Genomic DNA, 18081 nt, shown 5'->3' with positions numbered 1-18081 from the left:
TTCCTTTCTTATATATATATTACTTTTAACTATTGCTTTTTAACACAGCATCTGAGGTAATGTGATTTGAATATCTAAATAACAAAGATAGTTTTTTCATACTATCATCTAACTTTATAAATCATAGAATCATAGAATATCCCAAGTTGGAAGGGACCCATACGGATCATCAAGTCCAACTCCTGGCACCACACAGGTCTACCCAAAAGTTTAGACCATGTGACTAAGTGCACAGTCCAAAAGCTTCTTAAATTCAGACAGGCTTGGTGCAGTGACTACTTCACTGGGGAGCCTGTTCCAGTGTGCAACCATCCTCTCGGTGAAGAACCTCTTCCTGATGTCTAGCCCAAACTTCCCCTGCCTCAGCTTGACACCATTCCCATGGGTCCTATCACTGGTGATTAAGGAGAATAGGTCGGCACCTGCCCCTCCACTCCCCCTCGTGAGGAAGTTGTAGACTGTGATGAGGTCTCCCCTCAGCCTCCTCTTCTCCAGGCTGAACAGGCCAAGTGACCTCAGCCGCTCCTCATATGTCTTCCCCTCTAGGCCCTTCACCATCTTCGTCGCCCTCCTCTGGACACTCTCCAACAGTTTTACATCCTTTTTGTACTGTGATGCCCAGAACTGCACACAGTACTCGAGGTGGGGCCGCACCAGTGCAGAGTAGAGCGGGACAATCCCTACTGTCGACCGACTAGCAATGCCGTGCTTGATGCATCCCAGGATACGGTTGGCCCTCCTGGCTGCCAGGGCACACTGCTGGCTCATATTCAACTTGCTGTCAACCACAACCCCCAGATCCCTCTCTGCGGGGCTGCTCTCCAGTGTCTTGTCGCCCAGTCTGTACGTATAGCCAGGGTTGCCCCGTCCCAGGTGCAGGACCCAGCACTTACTTTTGTTAAACTTATGCAGTTGGTGATTGCCCAGCTCGCCAATCTGTCCAGATCTCTCTGCAAGGCCTTTCCACCCTCAGCTGAGTCTACAACTCCTCCAAGTTTGGTGTCGTCGGCAAATTTGCTCAAAACACCTTCTAGTCCTATGCTATAACACATTAATATTTATTCATATTTTCAAAACTTTCGCACTTCTATTTCCACAGAAAGTGTCGATTATGGGCCCGTTTTTGTACAAGAGCCAGATGATGTGATTTTTCCTACTGATTCTGAAGAGAAGAAAGTGTCTCTGAATTGTCAAGCTCATGGAAATCCTATGCCCACATACAGGTACATGTTTTAGAAGTCTTTGTATTTTTAAGAATATTTGGTCATAACAATATAACAGAAACACATTTGTGACCAAATCATATTCCTGATTGAATGATTTTTCTGATTCTAAATAAGCAAGAAAGATAAATGGCAGTGAGTAAAGGCAAAGCAATCTGTGACATTTCAAATTATGTTCTCTATGCATTGTATCTATCCATGTTAAGGGACTCTTTTGCCTTGTTTTCTCACACGTCTGTAACAACTGACAAGATCAAAACCTTTAACTGACTTTTTTTCTAAAGACAACATCTTTAAAGATGGGAAATACTATCCTGTTTTATAGGGAAAGCAGCAAAGAACAGGTAAATTAAATGACATGACTATCTAATACAAGGTACCATAGTTTAGCCACGTCTGGACTCTTTTCACTTACAAGACCAGCATCTTACTCTTTTGCAACCATTTTCTCTTCCCTGTTTTCCCATATTTGACAGTTAACTGTTATACAGATCTGTTATACCATGCCTGTGAGTCTGACAGTTCAGCTTATTAATGGTGCCCACTTACAGGTGGAACCAGCATGCTGCAGTCACCTTATCCATTTGCTATATCTGACTCTACTCATATTTTTACAAATTGCAAGTGATGTAGCAGGGTTGGGAGAACATACGGGTGATTTTTTTCTCCGGACACCCTTTATATTTTCACATAGAGTCATTCTTCAGCTACAGAGGGAGAATAAGGACTCTTATCACCATCTTTTGTCTTATGTGACAATCATTGATTCTTTGTTTTATTTTTTACCTTTTACAATTATTTCACTTGTGGATTCTTTAGCATACTGAATGAATTTCCCTTAGGCTTATTTGAGTCACAGAATTTGCACTTCTATGGCAAGAAGAAATTCAAAGGCAGTACCCCCTTTAGATCTCCCTACTGCAACAGCACTGAATCTGCCTCAATGCAACAGATGTGATTCATTAAACTGGTTTGGTATGTGTCACAAACTCCTCAAACAACACAGACATGGCTAACATAGAACACAGGATTAGAGTGGCCAGAAAGTCTCAAAACTGGAATTGCCTGAACTCAGTGTGGGATGAAAGACGGTGTTGCATTTCTTCTTACTGATAACCCTTGTGTAATTTCTATTGCATATTTGTTACTTTGTTGATAAAAAATAATGTGTGTAAATTCTACACTCAGTTTAAGAGCTATCATTCCATTCAACACAGCAAGAGTCTATGGGAAAAAGGTACAAATTCCCAAAAAAAGAGGGGAACCATGTTCTCAGTTCTCACAGACAACCTCAATAATACTAGAATCATAGAATGGTTTAGGTTGGTACAGATCAGATGATCTTTAGCCTAGCCATCACCACCACCTCTGCCATGGGCAGCTACAAATATTGTGGAAACATCTTCTTTGGGAAATCTATGGAGAATCTATGCCATCTCATTTCTTTCTTGGTCCAACCATTTTTGCATTTCCCCAGAGGAATTCAGTCAACAAATAATTTCAACATATCCATTTCTTCAGTTCTCCAGAGATTCACTAGTATCAGCAGCCTCAGAAACAAGCTGACTTGACAGGTGTTCATGCGAGGGAAGCTTTGACCAGAAAGGCCTAATTTCAACAGCACCATTTAACTTCTCTCCCTTCTGTTGATACCACTTGTCCATATAGTGCATGCCATCACTACCATTCAGTGGAAGAAAAAAAAAAAAAAGATATGCATGAATTTGTCGGGCATATACTGTTCTCCAGGGAATGTGAAAATGTGAAGAGTGAATTTAGCCTAAAAAAAAAAAAAAAAGACTATGGTAAAACAGAGGTTTGTTGTATTTCACTATCCAATATTTGCCATATGAAATATGGGGGAGATGACGTATTTCCATATCACCAAAGTCCCTGTCGTGTCATCTACAAGCACTGGGCAATAGAGATCTTTATTTACCTGGGCTGTAAAGTCCATGCTGCTAAGAATTCTTTTCAGCCATAAACAAAGCAGAGTACAATTTTTCTTTTTCTATTTTTTTAAGAAGTATATTAAAAGACCTCTTAAAGAACTAAAAGATTCCAGAACTGACATTGTCTCTGCCATTTTTATTTCATTCCCTTAGTCTGCATAACTGATGACACAGTGTTCATAACCTCTTTACAAATTACTTTTTGCTAAGACATTACTTCAAGTTAATGGCATGGACAATGCTCATATCATTTCAAATTTTCTTCCTGTTTGCAAAGATCTTATTTCTCTTTGTTCAAGCTCTACCCTTAAATCAAAATTTGTACCTTCTTTCCTTTTTTGAGTCAGTCTTTGCATCTAGTCAATGTATCTAAATGCATTGATTTAGATAATAGATCCCTGAGATAAACCGATTTCATTTTTGCAAATCAGACTTCATTATTATAAGTCAGGACCCACTCAGTGAAGAAAATAACTGAGATACCTTCAGTGAGAAATATGTATATTCACAAGCTTCCTGTGGGTTGTCACAAGGCACCAGCAATACTGAGTTAAAGGCAGGTGCAGAATTCCCTGAGATGCCAGTTCACTACACCTGTACTACTTGTGAAACACCGTGTTTCCTAGTTGTGGTTTAACTCTCATAGGTAGTTAAGCCCCACACAGCCACACACTCATTCCCCACCCACTTGGATGGAGGAAAGAATGAGAGGAGTAAAAGTGAGAAAACTTCTGGGCTGAGATAAAGACAGTTTAATAGGTAAAGCAAAAGCTGTACGCACAAGGAAAACAAAATAAGGAATTCATTTACTACTTCCCATCAGCAGGCAGATGTTTAGGCATTTCCAGGAATGCAAGGCTCCATCACACGTAACAGTTACCTGGGAAGACAAACATGATAACTCTGAGTATCTCACCACACTCCTTCCTCCTTTATTCTCCAAGCTTTTACTGCTGAGCACATCATATGGTGTGGAATATCCTTTTAATCATTTTGGATCAGTTGTCCTGGCTGCGTCCTTTCCTAGTTTCTTGTGCAAGCCCAGCCGCCTTGCAGCACAAGAAGAAAAGTCCTTGGCTCTGTGTGAGCACTGCTCTGCAACAACTAAAACATTGGTGTTTTATCAAAAACATTTAATCAAAAATCCAAAATATTGTGCCATACAATCTACTCTGAAGAAAATTAACTCTATTGCAGCCAAAAACAGTAAACAATTTTACTTAGGACACATATAAGCTGGTGGGAAATTTTTCATCACTATCATTTCTTGATAGAAAAAAAAAAAAAAGCAGTTGGGAAAAAAAGAAAAAGTACTTTTATCTTCTTATGCCAAATTAGAATGTTATGAAATATTTTGTGTCATTTGCGTTCAAGAAATATATATATATATAACTGATTTTCATCATCAGGTCATTGTCTTTTAAGTATTATATTTGTGATTCTGTCCTCCCAAATCAGTCAAGCTACCTATAAGAAAACATGTCATAAAATTCAGCATTGCTTTTCCTCTAATATGCTTAAATTATATCATTGGAATGCATGCATGCAGAATGGCCTTGGAGACATATATGCACACAGCTGTAAAGCTCAAAGTATTGGAGTAGCTTTACAAAAACATATTTCTGCATTGAATTTAACCAAAAATGAAACTAAGTGAAGTCAGCTACTTAAAGCAAACTGAATTTTGTTTCAATTCCCATTTGGAAATACCAAAACATGTCATTTTGACTTTTTCCTTATCTAAACATCCATCATTTCAAGATCAATTGATTTTGCACTTTTATTTCATATATACATATAAATATGTGTTAACTTTCATTATGATTTTGTTCAAAATCTTGAATCATTAATAAACTGTTCAACATGAAAAAATATTCTTTTTAGCTCTGCTATGTATATCTCTTTTTAAAAATGTGATCCTACAGACATTTCCTTAATATCCTTTGCATTATAAAGATATTATCAACAGTGCTCCATTTCTTACATTGAATGAGGCAGGGTTCCTCTGGGATCAAAAGTTCAACCGTGATAAAATAGGCAAATAATAGTTTTACAGTTAATCTTAATTCTGACAATTCTGATTTTTGCATTTAGAAAAATTCACAGTTACTCCAGCTGAGTTCTGTTGCCTATACCTCATTCACCATGAGTGTTAACAAGATAGGATGAACTGACAATCATTCAGCTTCATTAAATTTGCCTCTGAAGTCTAGGTGTTGCCAAGTTCTTCCAGTCTTTGAATTCTGGCAAAGCCTGAATGTGCTTGACAGTTTCCTGATGCAACTTTGAAACTGCAGAATGATTGTGAACTAGTCATGAAGGAAATATCTGTATCTATGAATAATGATGGTGTATTACACTTTTCACAGAGATTTGTCATACCTGTTATGCTGCTTGTCTCTTCTTTGCAATATCAGAAACATTCATTTAACAATTTAATGTTCTTAACAGTTTAACACAAAAGCTAATTTTAAAAGTCTTCTTATGTGGATTGTTATTCTTTAATTGAGATATTGCACCCCTCCCAGAGATTATTTCTGAGTGGTGAAGTCTATTAATTTGCCTCCCAAAATCTCTCTTGCATCCAGTGGGCTATTTAGGGGTTTGTTTTTTCAGTCTTTGAAAATGAATGAGAGGGGTGAGGCTTTTTGCTGGAGAATATGCCCACACATTAAAGAATAACCCAACCCAAAAAACTACTCATATAGCAGAAAAATGTAGAGACTCTCAGGTTACTTCTGAACCTCAGAAGAATAAGTATTCATATGAGAATTATTCAGTGCTTCAGCTCAAGTGTGATACTTTCTAATATGATTCCTACCACCTGGTTTGTTTCACCTTTTCTTCACTCCACTCACTGTCTCTACTCTTCATTTCACTCCCAAACACCTCCCAAACTTAGTATTCCTTCTGCTAACTCGTCTAATCTGATCATAGCTTCCACTTATGTGGTAGCTCCCAGGCATTATCCTTGACCAGCCATCAACTAATTCCAGTTTCCCCAGTTTCAATCTTCTCTGAATTTCAAATATCCTGGCCCAGCTAACATTATTTTGCCTTTGTCCATTGCCAATATTACCAACATCTTTTACTTCACAACAACCTGTGTACATAAATCTACCTCCCTACTCTTCACAGGTTATGTTCTACTTTCTGTAGTTAAATCAGATTTCTGCGTTTCTTGGGCTAAGAACAAATGGTGAAAGAATTAAAAAAAAATGTTCCAGCTCTCACACAGTGCAGACACAGCTCTAAGGTCATCTGGGCCTAAGGCTTTAATAATAAAATATTAATTGAAACTTCACTTATTATAATCATGGTAAAACTCATAGTCTTGAGTTACCACACAGGCTATCTTTGAATAGCTGTCATCCTTAGTATTAGCTGGTGCTATCAGGTTCTGTATACTAATCTTGATGCCTTCGGTTGGCCATAAAATGCTCAAGTACTTTCTTTTTTTCCTAAGATGGCTTCGAAATGGAACTGAAATCGACATTGAAAGTGATTATCGCTACAGTTTAATAGAAGGAAGTTTGATCATCAGCAACCCCAGTGAAATGAAGGATTCTGGACAGTATCAATGTTTAACCACCAACATGTTTGGTAGTATATTAAGCAGAGAAGCTGTTCTTCAGTTTGCATGTGAGTAACAATTTTTTTTTAACATGGATAAATCAGATCTTTACATTGTTTGATAAGGTTCTAAATTGTAATTGCAATATATTACATAAAAGTTGCACTGTCCACTGATGTTGCTGGGTTAGAATCTTAGAAATGGAAGTAAAATGCTTAGTGGGAAAGTGTTTTTTTTGTTTGTTTGTTTTTTTTGTGTGTGTGTGATTTTTGACTTTGAAAATAGATAGAACCAAATAATAGAGAAAATAACTTTATTACTTGATCAAAAATTCTGTCCTTTAATGACATATTTGAGTACTTCCCAATGATATATTTCACTCTGCTAATTTATTGAAACATATATCATTTTGCCATACTACCTGAGTAAGTGAAAAAGAACTGCAAACTTAGGCATAGAGTTGTATTAACTACATCTATATACAAAGGATAGTTTGCATCTATAACTATATGCATGTGTAAGTAAAATTTTAAATTTATATATATGTCCTATGTCCATGTTTATGCATACATTTATATGTGATCAGACTGAGAATTTTTTTTGTATGTTAATGAACAGCACAGAAACTGAAAATATCACAGTTTCTGAAATAATTCACTACAGTATGCTTTCCAGAAGCTATTAACTATTCATGATCCTGAGTAATGCATATGCTCCATCCATAGAATTCACGTTTTCAAATATACTAACAGAAGAAACATGCCGAGGATTTCAGATATCCTACACCCAGCCCTGGCTTTCCTTCAGCACTTTACAGGAAGGCATACATTTTTTACTGCTTTATCTGTGAAACTTCCTTAAGAGGCACAGGTGCAAAAAGAATTCCATCCTTATTTCCCAGATCCTGCTGAAAATAGGACATTACCATGAAACATAAGGTAGTGAGGCAGACCTTTATACAACTGGAAAACAGTAGTGTCAAGAACAAGTTGCCTACCTGCATGTCTGCTAACACTTCTGGTGATGTGGCGAACTCAGCAGAGTTAGTGTGGTGTTAGAGATCTTCCCTTACTCCACACCTCCTTGTGAAATCCAGACCTCTCAAACCTATTGTTTTTAGTCTTACCTTCTGTTTTTAGTCTTATCTGCTGCAGATGCTATCAAGCATTTGATACAGCTGGTGAGTGAGATGACTAGGGATGGTATTCTGATGGATCTTTTGCTTGTTAACAGAGAAGGACTTCTGAGTGGTATGCAGGTTGGAGTCTGTCTTGAGCATAGCAATCATGAATTAATAAGAGTTTTTTATTCCTTGAAAAGTAAGAGTGGTCTACCTAGACTTCAACAAGGCTTTTGACACCATTTCCCACAGCATTCTCCTGGAGAAATTGGCTGCTTATGGCTTGCATGGATATTTGTTGGTTTTTTTTGGATATTTGCATTGTTGGGTTAAAAGTTGGCTGGGTGGCCAGGCCCAAAGAGTCACAGTGAAAGAAGTTAAATCCGGTTGGAGGCCAGTCACTAGTTGTGTCCTCCAGGGCTCAGTACTGGGGCCAGTTCTCTTCAATATCTTTATCAATGATCTGGAAGATAAGATCAAGTGCACCCTCAGTAAGTTCACAGATGACACTAAGTTAGGCACGAATGTTTATCTGCTTGAGGGTAGGAGGGCTCTGCAGAGGGATCTGGATAAGCTGGACCGATGGGCCAAGGCCAACTGTATGAGGTTCGACAAGGCTAAGACCTGCACTTGGAGCACAACAACCCCATACAATGCTACAGGCTGGGGAAAGAGTGGCTAGAAAGCTGCCCGGCGGAAAACCACCCGGGGGTACTGGTCGATACCTGGCTGAATATGAGCCAGCAGTGTGCTCAGGTGGCCAAGAAGGCCAAGAGCATCCTGGCTTGAATAAGACACAGTGTGGCCAGCAGGGCTAGGGAAGTGATTGTCCCTCTGTACTTGGCTCTGGTGAAGCTGCATCTCAAGTACTGTGTTCAGTTTTGGGCCCGTCACTCCAAGGACATCGAGGTGCTGGAACATGTCCAAAGAATGGCAATGAAGCTGGTGGAGGATCTGGAGAACAAATCTTAAGAGGAGTAGCAGAGGGAACTGGAGTTGTTTCGCCTGTAGAAAAGGAGGCTCAGGGGAGACCTTATCACACTCTATAATTACCTTAAAGGAGGCTATAGTGGGGCAGGGATTGGTCTCTTTTTCCAACGTGCCAAGTGATAAGATAAGGGAAAATGGTCTTAAGTTGTGCCGGGGGAGTTTTAGGTTGGATATTAGGAAAAATTTCTTCATGGAGAGGGTTGTTAGGCATTGGAATAGGCTGCGGTTGAGTGGTTGAGTCACCATCCCCGGAGGTCTTCAAAAACGTCTAGTTGTAGAGCTTAGTGACATGGTTTAATGGTAGACTTGGCAGTGCTAGGTTAAAGGTTGGACTAGATGATCTTAGAGGCCTTTTCCAATCTAAATTATTCTATGATTCTATGATCCTAAGGTTTTCATTTGCAAGATCATGGGACTGTCATCCTATTTCTGAGTTGGGAGCATTGCTGAGGTTTATTGAATTTTCCTCACTCAGGGCAGTGTGTTTAAACTCTAAAGAATGTAATAGCATTCTTATTTTTAGAGTAATCTTATACCTGGAGTACTGTGTTCAGCTCTGGGGCCCCCAGCACAAGAAGGACATGGACATACTAGAACAAGTTCAGAGGAGGGCGAGGAAGATGATCAAAGGGCTGGAGCACCACTCCTACCCTTAGATGTTATTGGAGCTCATTCTTAACATTTACTCTAAGAAAATACTGCTGTATTTTGTCTTTTAGACAAGGTAACTATTGTAGAACAAATCAGTTGTTTAGAGAACCTGGCAACTGGTAAAATTATATTGTTCCATGGCTCTGAACCTCAGGTCTCTGTTCCCATTTCAGGAGCATTCCTAAATGAAGTCAAAGAGCACGGCTGTCTGACTTCCTGTTAGAAAAAAAAAAAAAAAAAAAAAATGAGAACAGGAAAATGAGATTTGGAGCTCAAACAGGCAAATGAGATTTGGAGCTCAAAGAGGCCCCTGTGGAATTTCAGTAGCTACATCCACAGTTCATTTAGAACCCCTTGTATTTCTAATTATATTATTTCATGTGACTCTTCAATATAACAAATGTAGATGAGGTTGTAAAAAACATAGTAGGAGAGAAACAGTTGAGTTTTGGGGAGGGAAGATTATTGTTTGTTTGTTTGTTTTTTCATTAGTATTCACTTGCACACCTGCCTTTGTAGATGTCAAAGTTGTTATAGTACAATAACTTGAATGTCTTATCTCTTTGTTGGAGTATTACTTGGTAATTGTGGTGAAGATTTCTCATGTAATGTTAAGGGAGGAATACTAGCTGGAAGAGCTGAGCTCAATGCTTCAGAGTTTGTGACAGAGAAGAAGCACAGAACACAGAGAACTGTAAACAAGAGAGTCATAACTGGCTGAACAGTCTAACTGGTTGAATTTCTTTCAGAAGTTTGTTAGCAGGCCTTTCATTAGAGCGATTTCAAGCTTAATGCATATTTGTAGAAGTTAAATTCTTCCTGCTATGACACTCTCACCTGCTTTTGATGCAGTACTTCCTCAAATTCCTGTCCTTACAGCGCTCTTTCACTTCAAGGGATTACAATTTTGGTAACTTCAGTATATATTGGTGAACGTTAAGATGATTGTCATCTACTTCCTGAATCTAATATTTAAACATTTATTATAAACTCCTTTTATTCTATAACTCCCAAAGCCTTTCATTTCTTGATGTTTTTTTCCTCCTGGGTTTCAAAACCTATTGCCATACTCCCCCAGTACTGCATTTCTGTCTTTCTGCATAAAGTCGTTCTGCATTCAAACTGCACACATAGCACACATAAAATAACAATAGTAATTTCTCCCAGTTCAAATGCCCCAGTCAAATCTCTTGGGGACTGTATGTAGTTCTTTGTCCTCTTACACAGAAAGATATTAATTTAGTTGTAAAATCCTACCCAACCCTTTTTGTTTGTTTGTTTCTGTATGCTGTGAACTATTCTGATATGCTTAATAAATTATAAGTAATGCTTATCAGACAGAGGTAGGCATTAATATGTAGAAGTTCTCCATTCATTGCAAGGTTCAAAGTGCAGTATTTTTATCACTTTCAAACATAGCATAAAATAACTCAAGTGTTGCTGTTGAAACAATATTTATATGATGCAGCAATTCACAGTGCAAACTACTGTCACTGTACTGTAAAATCACAGCTACCTATCGGAAGCTTAGCTCACACAAATATGTTATAGTAAGTCAGATCCAAAGCAAATTTAAAATAAAGATTTTCTTTATGGTTACAGCTTTAAAAGGTATTTCTAAGACACTGTCTTGAATTTGACAAGAATGTTCTGCTAAATTTTCTTAAGGGAAGAATAGAATACTTTCATTTGGATATCTCAGGGAATATAAAGTTTGCATTGATTCCCAAAGTACTAGTACTCTATTTCCTTTAGGAAACTGAAAAATGCTTTTCAGATGCTTAAAGAAAAGCTCTTTAATTTATAGCATGAAGGATGGCTTTAGGAATTAAAGCATAATGGTTTGCAGCCCTGTTAATTCATATCTAGAAAAAGTTCCATAGTCTAATCACTAATCACTATCTTTCTCAAAAAAAAAAAAAAAAAAAAAAAAAAGGATATTTTACATATTAAGATATTTTAAACAAATAATATACAACATCTAATTAATAACTCTTTTTCTTGTCTTTAAATTCATTAATTACCTGAAAACAATTTTGGATGATGTAGTAAATAGAATAAAATGGCTTTAGTTTCAGCAATGTTCCTCATTCAGTAAAAAGCACAGAGCTCTAAAGCACTATATAAAAACAGACACGTACTAAACAAAGATTGGTATGCATTAACCTGAAATAAAAGTAAGAGTTTTCAAAATGCCATGTTTGTGATCAAATACTGTAAGATAAAATTTCACTGTAGTTGAAGTACCTTTTTTTTGTATTGTTCATTAACAGCAGATTTGCATGTCTCCAGTTATTTTCAGTAAGACAGAAGATAAAGCTTTGAAAATGATTTTTTAAGAAAAGGTCCTAACCTTCAAGTAATTAAAGTAATTGGTACCCTGCAATCTTACTGGGCTCTAATGGCTTGGTGGGTAATAATCCCAAGGCAGTTGTGACTATAACATACAGAGATGTGCATAATGGCTTTCAGTTTCCCTTTCTTCACTGAAAGTCATGGATTCCAGAAGCTTAGAAGTATTTCTACAGGAAAGTTTTGAAAATTTAGCTAGAATCATAGAATATCCCAAGTTGGAAGGGACCCACAAGGATCGGCTCTTGGCTCCACACAGGACTACACAAAAATTAAATATGATGTCTAAGAACATTGTCCAAACGCTTCTCAAACTCCCACAAGCTTGATACCATGACCACTTCCCTGGGGAGCCTGTTCCAATGCTTGACCATGCTCTTGGTGAAGAAAATTTTCCTAATATCCAATCTGAACCTCCTGTGATGCAGCTTCATGCCATTCACTTGGGTTCTATCACTGCTCAACAGACAGAAGAGAACAGTGCTTCTCCCTCATGAGGAAGTTGTAGACTGCGATGTGGTCACTCCTCTGTTTCTTTTCTCTAAGCTGAATAAACCAAGTAACTTCAGCTGCTCTTGATATGTCTTGCCCTTGGGACCCTTCACCACCTTTGTTGCCCTCCTTTGGGCACTCTCTCATAGACGGTTTAATGTCCTTATATTGTGGTGCCCAGAACTGCACACAAGACTCAAGGTGAGGCTGCACCAGCGCAGAGCAGGACAATCTTTTCCCTCGACTGTCTAGCAGTACTGTTCTTGATGCACCCCAGGATACAGTTGGCGCTTTTGACTGCCAGAGCACACTGCTGACTCATGTTCACCCTGCCATTGGCCAGAACCCCCAGATCCCTTTCCATGGAGCTTCTCTCCACCTCCTGTCCTCCAGTCTGTACGTATAGCCAGGGTTTGCCCCTTCCCAGAGGCAGAATCCAGCACTTGTTCTTGTTAAAATTTGTGTGATTGCCCAGTCCTCTAATTTGTCAAGATCTCTTTCCAAGGCCTCTCCACACTCACAGGAGTCAACAGCTCCTCCTAATTTAGTATCATCTGAACACTTAGTACTCATTCTAGTCCTGCATCCAGATCATTTACAAAAACATTGAAGAGAACTGCCCTAAAATTCATGGATTGGCCCTAAAGTTCATGGACTTGCTTGAATGAATAGTTTGTACTGCTGTGGAAAATATTTACATCTTTGCAGCTTGAACAGTTATTGTTCTAATTAAAGAGAAAAATGGCGTGCAATTCAATAGAAAGCGTTATGAACCATTAAGCAAGGCCTTTGACACTGTCTTATAGGAAAAAGCATGTGCACTAATGTGCATATGCAAAATATCACAGAATTTGAAAAAGACCATGTATATTGCATTGGCTCTTGGTTTTCTCACAGTTGCATGGCCAAAAGCCCAGTTGCTATGGTTGTTATTATGTAGTTCAGCACTGATGATGCATAAATATTTATGTACTATATCATTTGCATATGTGTGCATAATTAAAACAGGACTTTGAAATACTATGTCTTTGGATTTGAAAGAGAAAATGATAGAAGATGAACATTATTTTATATATGTTTATAGATATAACATTTGATATAGCCTCCTGTGTCACTGGTTATTTTGATGGGGCAAACTGGAAGGACCAGTGCAGCTCAAGATCTGTTCAGAATCTTATACTATTATAGGAAGTATTTATGAAGATCTAAACAAAGCAAAAAGTTTTCCTCTTTTTCTTTTTTCTTTTTTTTTTTTTGTTTCTTTTGTCTCTTTGATTTTCCTACAATCTCTTATACCCAAAGTTATGCTCTGTGCTCTTTTAATAAATTAATCAAAAAAGACAAAAAAAAAAAAAAAGGTTGTAACAGAAGCAAAGGAGAATTATATTTTTCAATAAAAGCAATATTTTGCCAAAAATTTCATTTGTCTTCTATAGAATTTTATGCAGAAAAACTGGAAAGAAATAAGAACAATAACAAAACCAAAACCAAAAAAATAGCATTGACGAAATAGCAAACAAATCAGAACTCATTATCCCCAAATCATATGTTTAAAGTCACATTTCTGAAGTTTGCTCATAGCAGGTTGTTAAAAAGATAAAAAGTTATCAATATGCTTTAGTTTGAAATGTCATTTATATTTTACGGTCTGAAGAAAGAGTTCATATTACAAAGAATATTGCTTTCTTAATAAGATTCTAATTATTTCATGTAAGAGCATTAGAGAATTACTGAATTCTTTCAGCTCATCTTTACATTAATGAATTTAGTAGTGTTGGGTATAGATAGCTCTTCAGAAAAGTTATTCAAGTCCCAAACACAACTTTAGAGATTCTGCATTTAATGGAAGCAAAAGGGAAAGAACTGCCTGTATTAAGAAAAAATGTGTATATATGAAGGCAAGAGCCCCAACCTGGTAATAAAGCAACAACAGCTTATCAAGCTGAAAACAATCTTATAGTTGCTGCAAGCAGAAACTTAACTTTGTTGAACACCTAGTAGTTTCAGAGAAGTGCATAACAGCAAAAGTGTTCTGAGGATATGAAACAACAGAGTGTAAAAGTTTTATGAAGTTACTTATACATTAAGCACATGTCTATTGGTAGACGATTTTTGTTTGATCTCCATCTCCTCTGATTTCTGTTGTTAGAAATTTGTATAACCTAAAGGGAGGAATTAAAAATTAAACTTTAATATTTATCAACAATGGTTACCTTGGGCTTCTATATATGAGCTAAAAAGGAAATGTGTCTCCTTGAACCTCATGAGAAGCTGAAAAAAAATACAGCATCCAAACTGACTAAATCTGCCTGCCTTACTGCACAACTGCCTATTTTTTTGCCAGGTTGCACAGCTTCTCTTTGGAACAGTGTGCGGCAACTTTGGTTATAACAGAGGATGTATATTGTGCTTGACTTTGCCACATATACAATCTCTGTATTTCATTAAGTCACAAAACAAAATCGCTTTCTCCATCTGTAGATTATACAGCTTTTCACAAGTCTACCATCTCGGTGACATTTATAACCTGGGTTTAAAAAATTGAGAAGGGTTAGAGGGAAATAACTTGTTAGTTGTTTATGGAACTCCTCACTACCGTTTTATTAATCTGATTGTCACTGGCTTCTTTGTATCATTTTCCTTTTTTTTTTTTTTTTTTAATTAAATCTATTCTCTCTTTTAATCTACAGAGAAGGATATTGATTAGATAAAATTTGTGCCCCCTTTTGAGTTGATGAGCTACCATGACTGTCCAGTGAAATACAGAATAAGTCAGCTATGATATAGACATATAAATCAATAGCTTTCTGGAGAGACAGGCTGTGCATCATACATTCCATCATGGCAGCCCGTTAGCATGTTCACCGCCTAAGAAATATGCTTAATAACCCATGTTATTAATCTTTCCTGATGTCATGCTCCCTGGATATCTTGTTGGCTTTACTACATAATTTCCTAATAAAAATTAATTTGTAAACAGTTGATTTAACTACAACCTTCTAAACGTGAGAAAATCCTTGATTTCTTATGCTAATTCCAGAATCTAAAAGGTAACACAATGCTTGATCACATTACAGTATCAACATTTCTTTCTAAACCATACAAAGCACAACAATAATAAATACTATAAAGGAAAGATGAGAACAAGCTGAAGTGGTAAAAAAAATAAAATAAAATAAAATACAACTACTCATACTATCATTTGTAAAAATGTCTCTTATCATCCTGTCATATAGCCTAAGTTTTGCACTGCTTTGCTCTGACGCCATCATAGCAATGTGATAAATGTTACCATGTCAGTTAGGAATACCTAGAAATACCATTGCAGTTTGCACTATAAAACTTTTGGATATTTTTCTCCATAATTCCAAGTTGCTGTTTTTAGGAAATACATTCTTAAGATACACCTCCCAAGCAGATGTACACGACAGAAAATTTTAATTGTATATAGAGCTGGTTCCTTGTTTTTTTTTTTTTTTTGTTTTGTTTTGTTTTGTTTTGTTTTCATGAATAGTTTATTAATTCAAGACTAACATTCAGTGAACCTGAAATTAATTTGGATTTGTATCACATTCCACAAACAGTTTCAGCTAAACAAAGACTAATAATGTTGTGTCATCTTATGGAATGAAGGCATCTGACTTCTAGTTTGGATGTGGAGACTGATTTCTGTTTCTTCCACTATTTACTTGTGCAAGGTGAGACAATTTCAAAAGGAAGGTGTGAGATCTCTCTTACAGAATGAGATCTCAAAGCTAAGGTGCCGTCTTCAGTGAGTGCAGGATTTTGATCACATCCCTGAGTCTCTGTTTCTCACATAAATAGTCAAGCCACCTACACATATCCACTTTGCAGTTGTGCTAGATTGCTCTTTATTTTCTTAAGAGAATCAAACAGAATTTTAAGTTGAAAATTATGTATTTTCTTCACCTGAAAATCATGAAAAAAAAAATGAGGCTTTGAGTCAAATTAGAACATTTTTTTTTAATTTCAATTTTGAAAAAAAAAGAAAAAAAAAAGGTTATTTGAATTTCAGTTGTAGTGGCACTTTTTTTGTTATTTATGGAACCATTCAGCATACATAATTAATTCAATGATGCTAAGAACTTTGGTGCTAGCCTTTAAAAAATATTTAATCTTAAAATTTAATCTCTCTAATGCTTTAAATCAGTATCTTTTTAGTTCCAAATACAATCCCATGTTCGTGCTAGTAACTTAAACATTCCCTGTCACTGAGACCAAATCATATGAAAAGGTCCACATCCATGCTTCTAAATTCTTCTGTTTTTCAAGACACAGAGTACTTCCAAAATGTCTTTTGGGAATGGTCCCTAGTCATTTCTGTTAACACCCAACATATGTGACAAGAATTGTCTTGTGAAGGCTGTGGCCCCACCAAGGCATGCTGTGGGTGGCTCTAACATTGTGAGAGTGTCCATGATGAAATTCCAGTACAGGAGTGTAGTTCTACATATTTATCATTTCTAATATAGGCAAAGTCTGAGTATCTTGAACCAAGACTCTTCAGAATGTTGAAAGAAACACTTACACTCAAACTTTAACATATTAAACAGCCATGCCACAGTTGTATGAAATAATGTAATTTTATGATTTTTATTATGTGAAGAAATTACAAAAACAAATTATGCTATATAAGCATTAAACAAATCAACTCATAATTTTTGGTCTAGGCCTTATCCACACTTCCTTAATTCTTAGTCTTCATTCTGATATTTCAGTTATAGAATAGTTGGGATAGATTTTTTAAGAGAGATTTAGTCTGAAATATCCTAGATAGACATTAAGTCTTGCTGTAGGGTGACGCTTGGGAACACGGGAAGACTATTCTAACCAGCACTGTATTCCAGAGATAGGCAGTAAAGCAAAAATACTGAACTATCCTCATTCTGAAAGAAGCTGGTTACGCTGCACATGTCCTTACAAACTTTTCTTCACTTCGTCCGTTTGACTTTGTGTGGTGAAATCACACATTACTTCATCCTCAGAGGGACATTTTAACAAAGCTGAGAGTGAAAACCCAGGATGCTGTAAAGCAACAACCCAGAAGTTTTTGTTCTTTTGCAGGGTAGCATCAGAGTGAAGGCAGCTTGAAAAGTTGAGGTCAGATCCCTAATTGGGGATTATACATCAATACAGTGCAAATTTGATTCTCATTATAGTAGGTTACCAGCTTCAGAAAAGGGTATCAATTCTGGATGTACTCCATTGAGCAACATTTATTATCTCATTCCATTTGAACTGTGCACAGGCATAACTTCAACCTCTTTGATCCTCTTATCCATCAAACACCAAAAAAATTACAATTATTCCAAAGTATTCAAATGGAAATGAGATTTATTAATCCTGACAGGTTCATGTATACCTAAATAAGTTTTGATGCCAAAATAAAAAATATTCTTAGGTTTAAGTTCTTCTCAGTCTTTAACACTCACAATGTACTTTAAACAATACATTTTATATTTTGTGTTCTATGGAAACATTAATAGAAATCAGTCATGTAGGGAGACACAGTTTGAAATGTAATTACAGCAATCATTTAAAGATGCATAGTACATCTACTCACTTCTCATTTTAGCATCACGCATTTCTCTGCAGGACTGGAAGGTTCATGTTTAACCTGCCTATAACCTACTTACCTATCTTTCACAATCTAACCTATCATGCTAATGAACCATTAGCCTTGACATTTAAATATAGATGACAATA

General features: G+C 36.8%; 1 protein-coding gene across 3 annotated transcripts in view; it reads left to right on the top strand.

The window, feature by feature from the left end:
* The window catches only part of CNTN5 (contactin 5), a 670764-nt gene that overhangs the window by 409516 nt on the left and 243167 nt on the right, over positions 1 to 18081 (top strand). For all 3 annotated transcript variants that reach the window (XM_040544184.1, XM_040544185.1, XM_040544186.1), the window contains 2 exons: positions 1100 to 1223; positions 6642 to 6817. In XM_040544184.1, the coding sequence (XP_040400118.1) occupies positions 1100 to 1223; positions 6642 to 6817 (300 nt within the window). The remainder of the gene's footprint in view (positions 1 to 1099; positions 1224 to 6641; positions 6818 to 18081) is intronic.

The sequence above is a fragment of the Cygnus olor genome, chromosome 1, assembly GCF_009769625.2.
Source record: "Cygnus olor isolate bCygOlo1 chromosome 1, bCygOlo1.pri.v2, whole genome shotgun sequence".
Taxonomy (NCBI): domain Eukaryota; kingdom Metazoa; phylum Chordata; class Aves; order Anseriformes; family Anatidae; genus Cygnus; species Cygnus olor.
The sequence above is the reverse complement of the archived record's forward strand: the minus strand, read 5'-3'. Positions and strand labels throughout refer to the sequence as shown.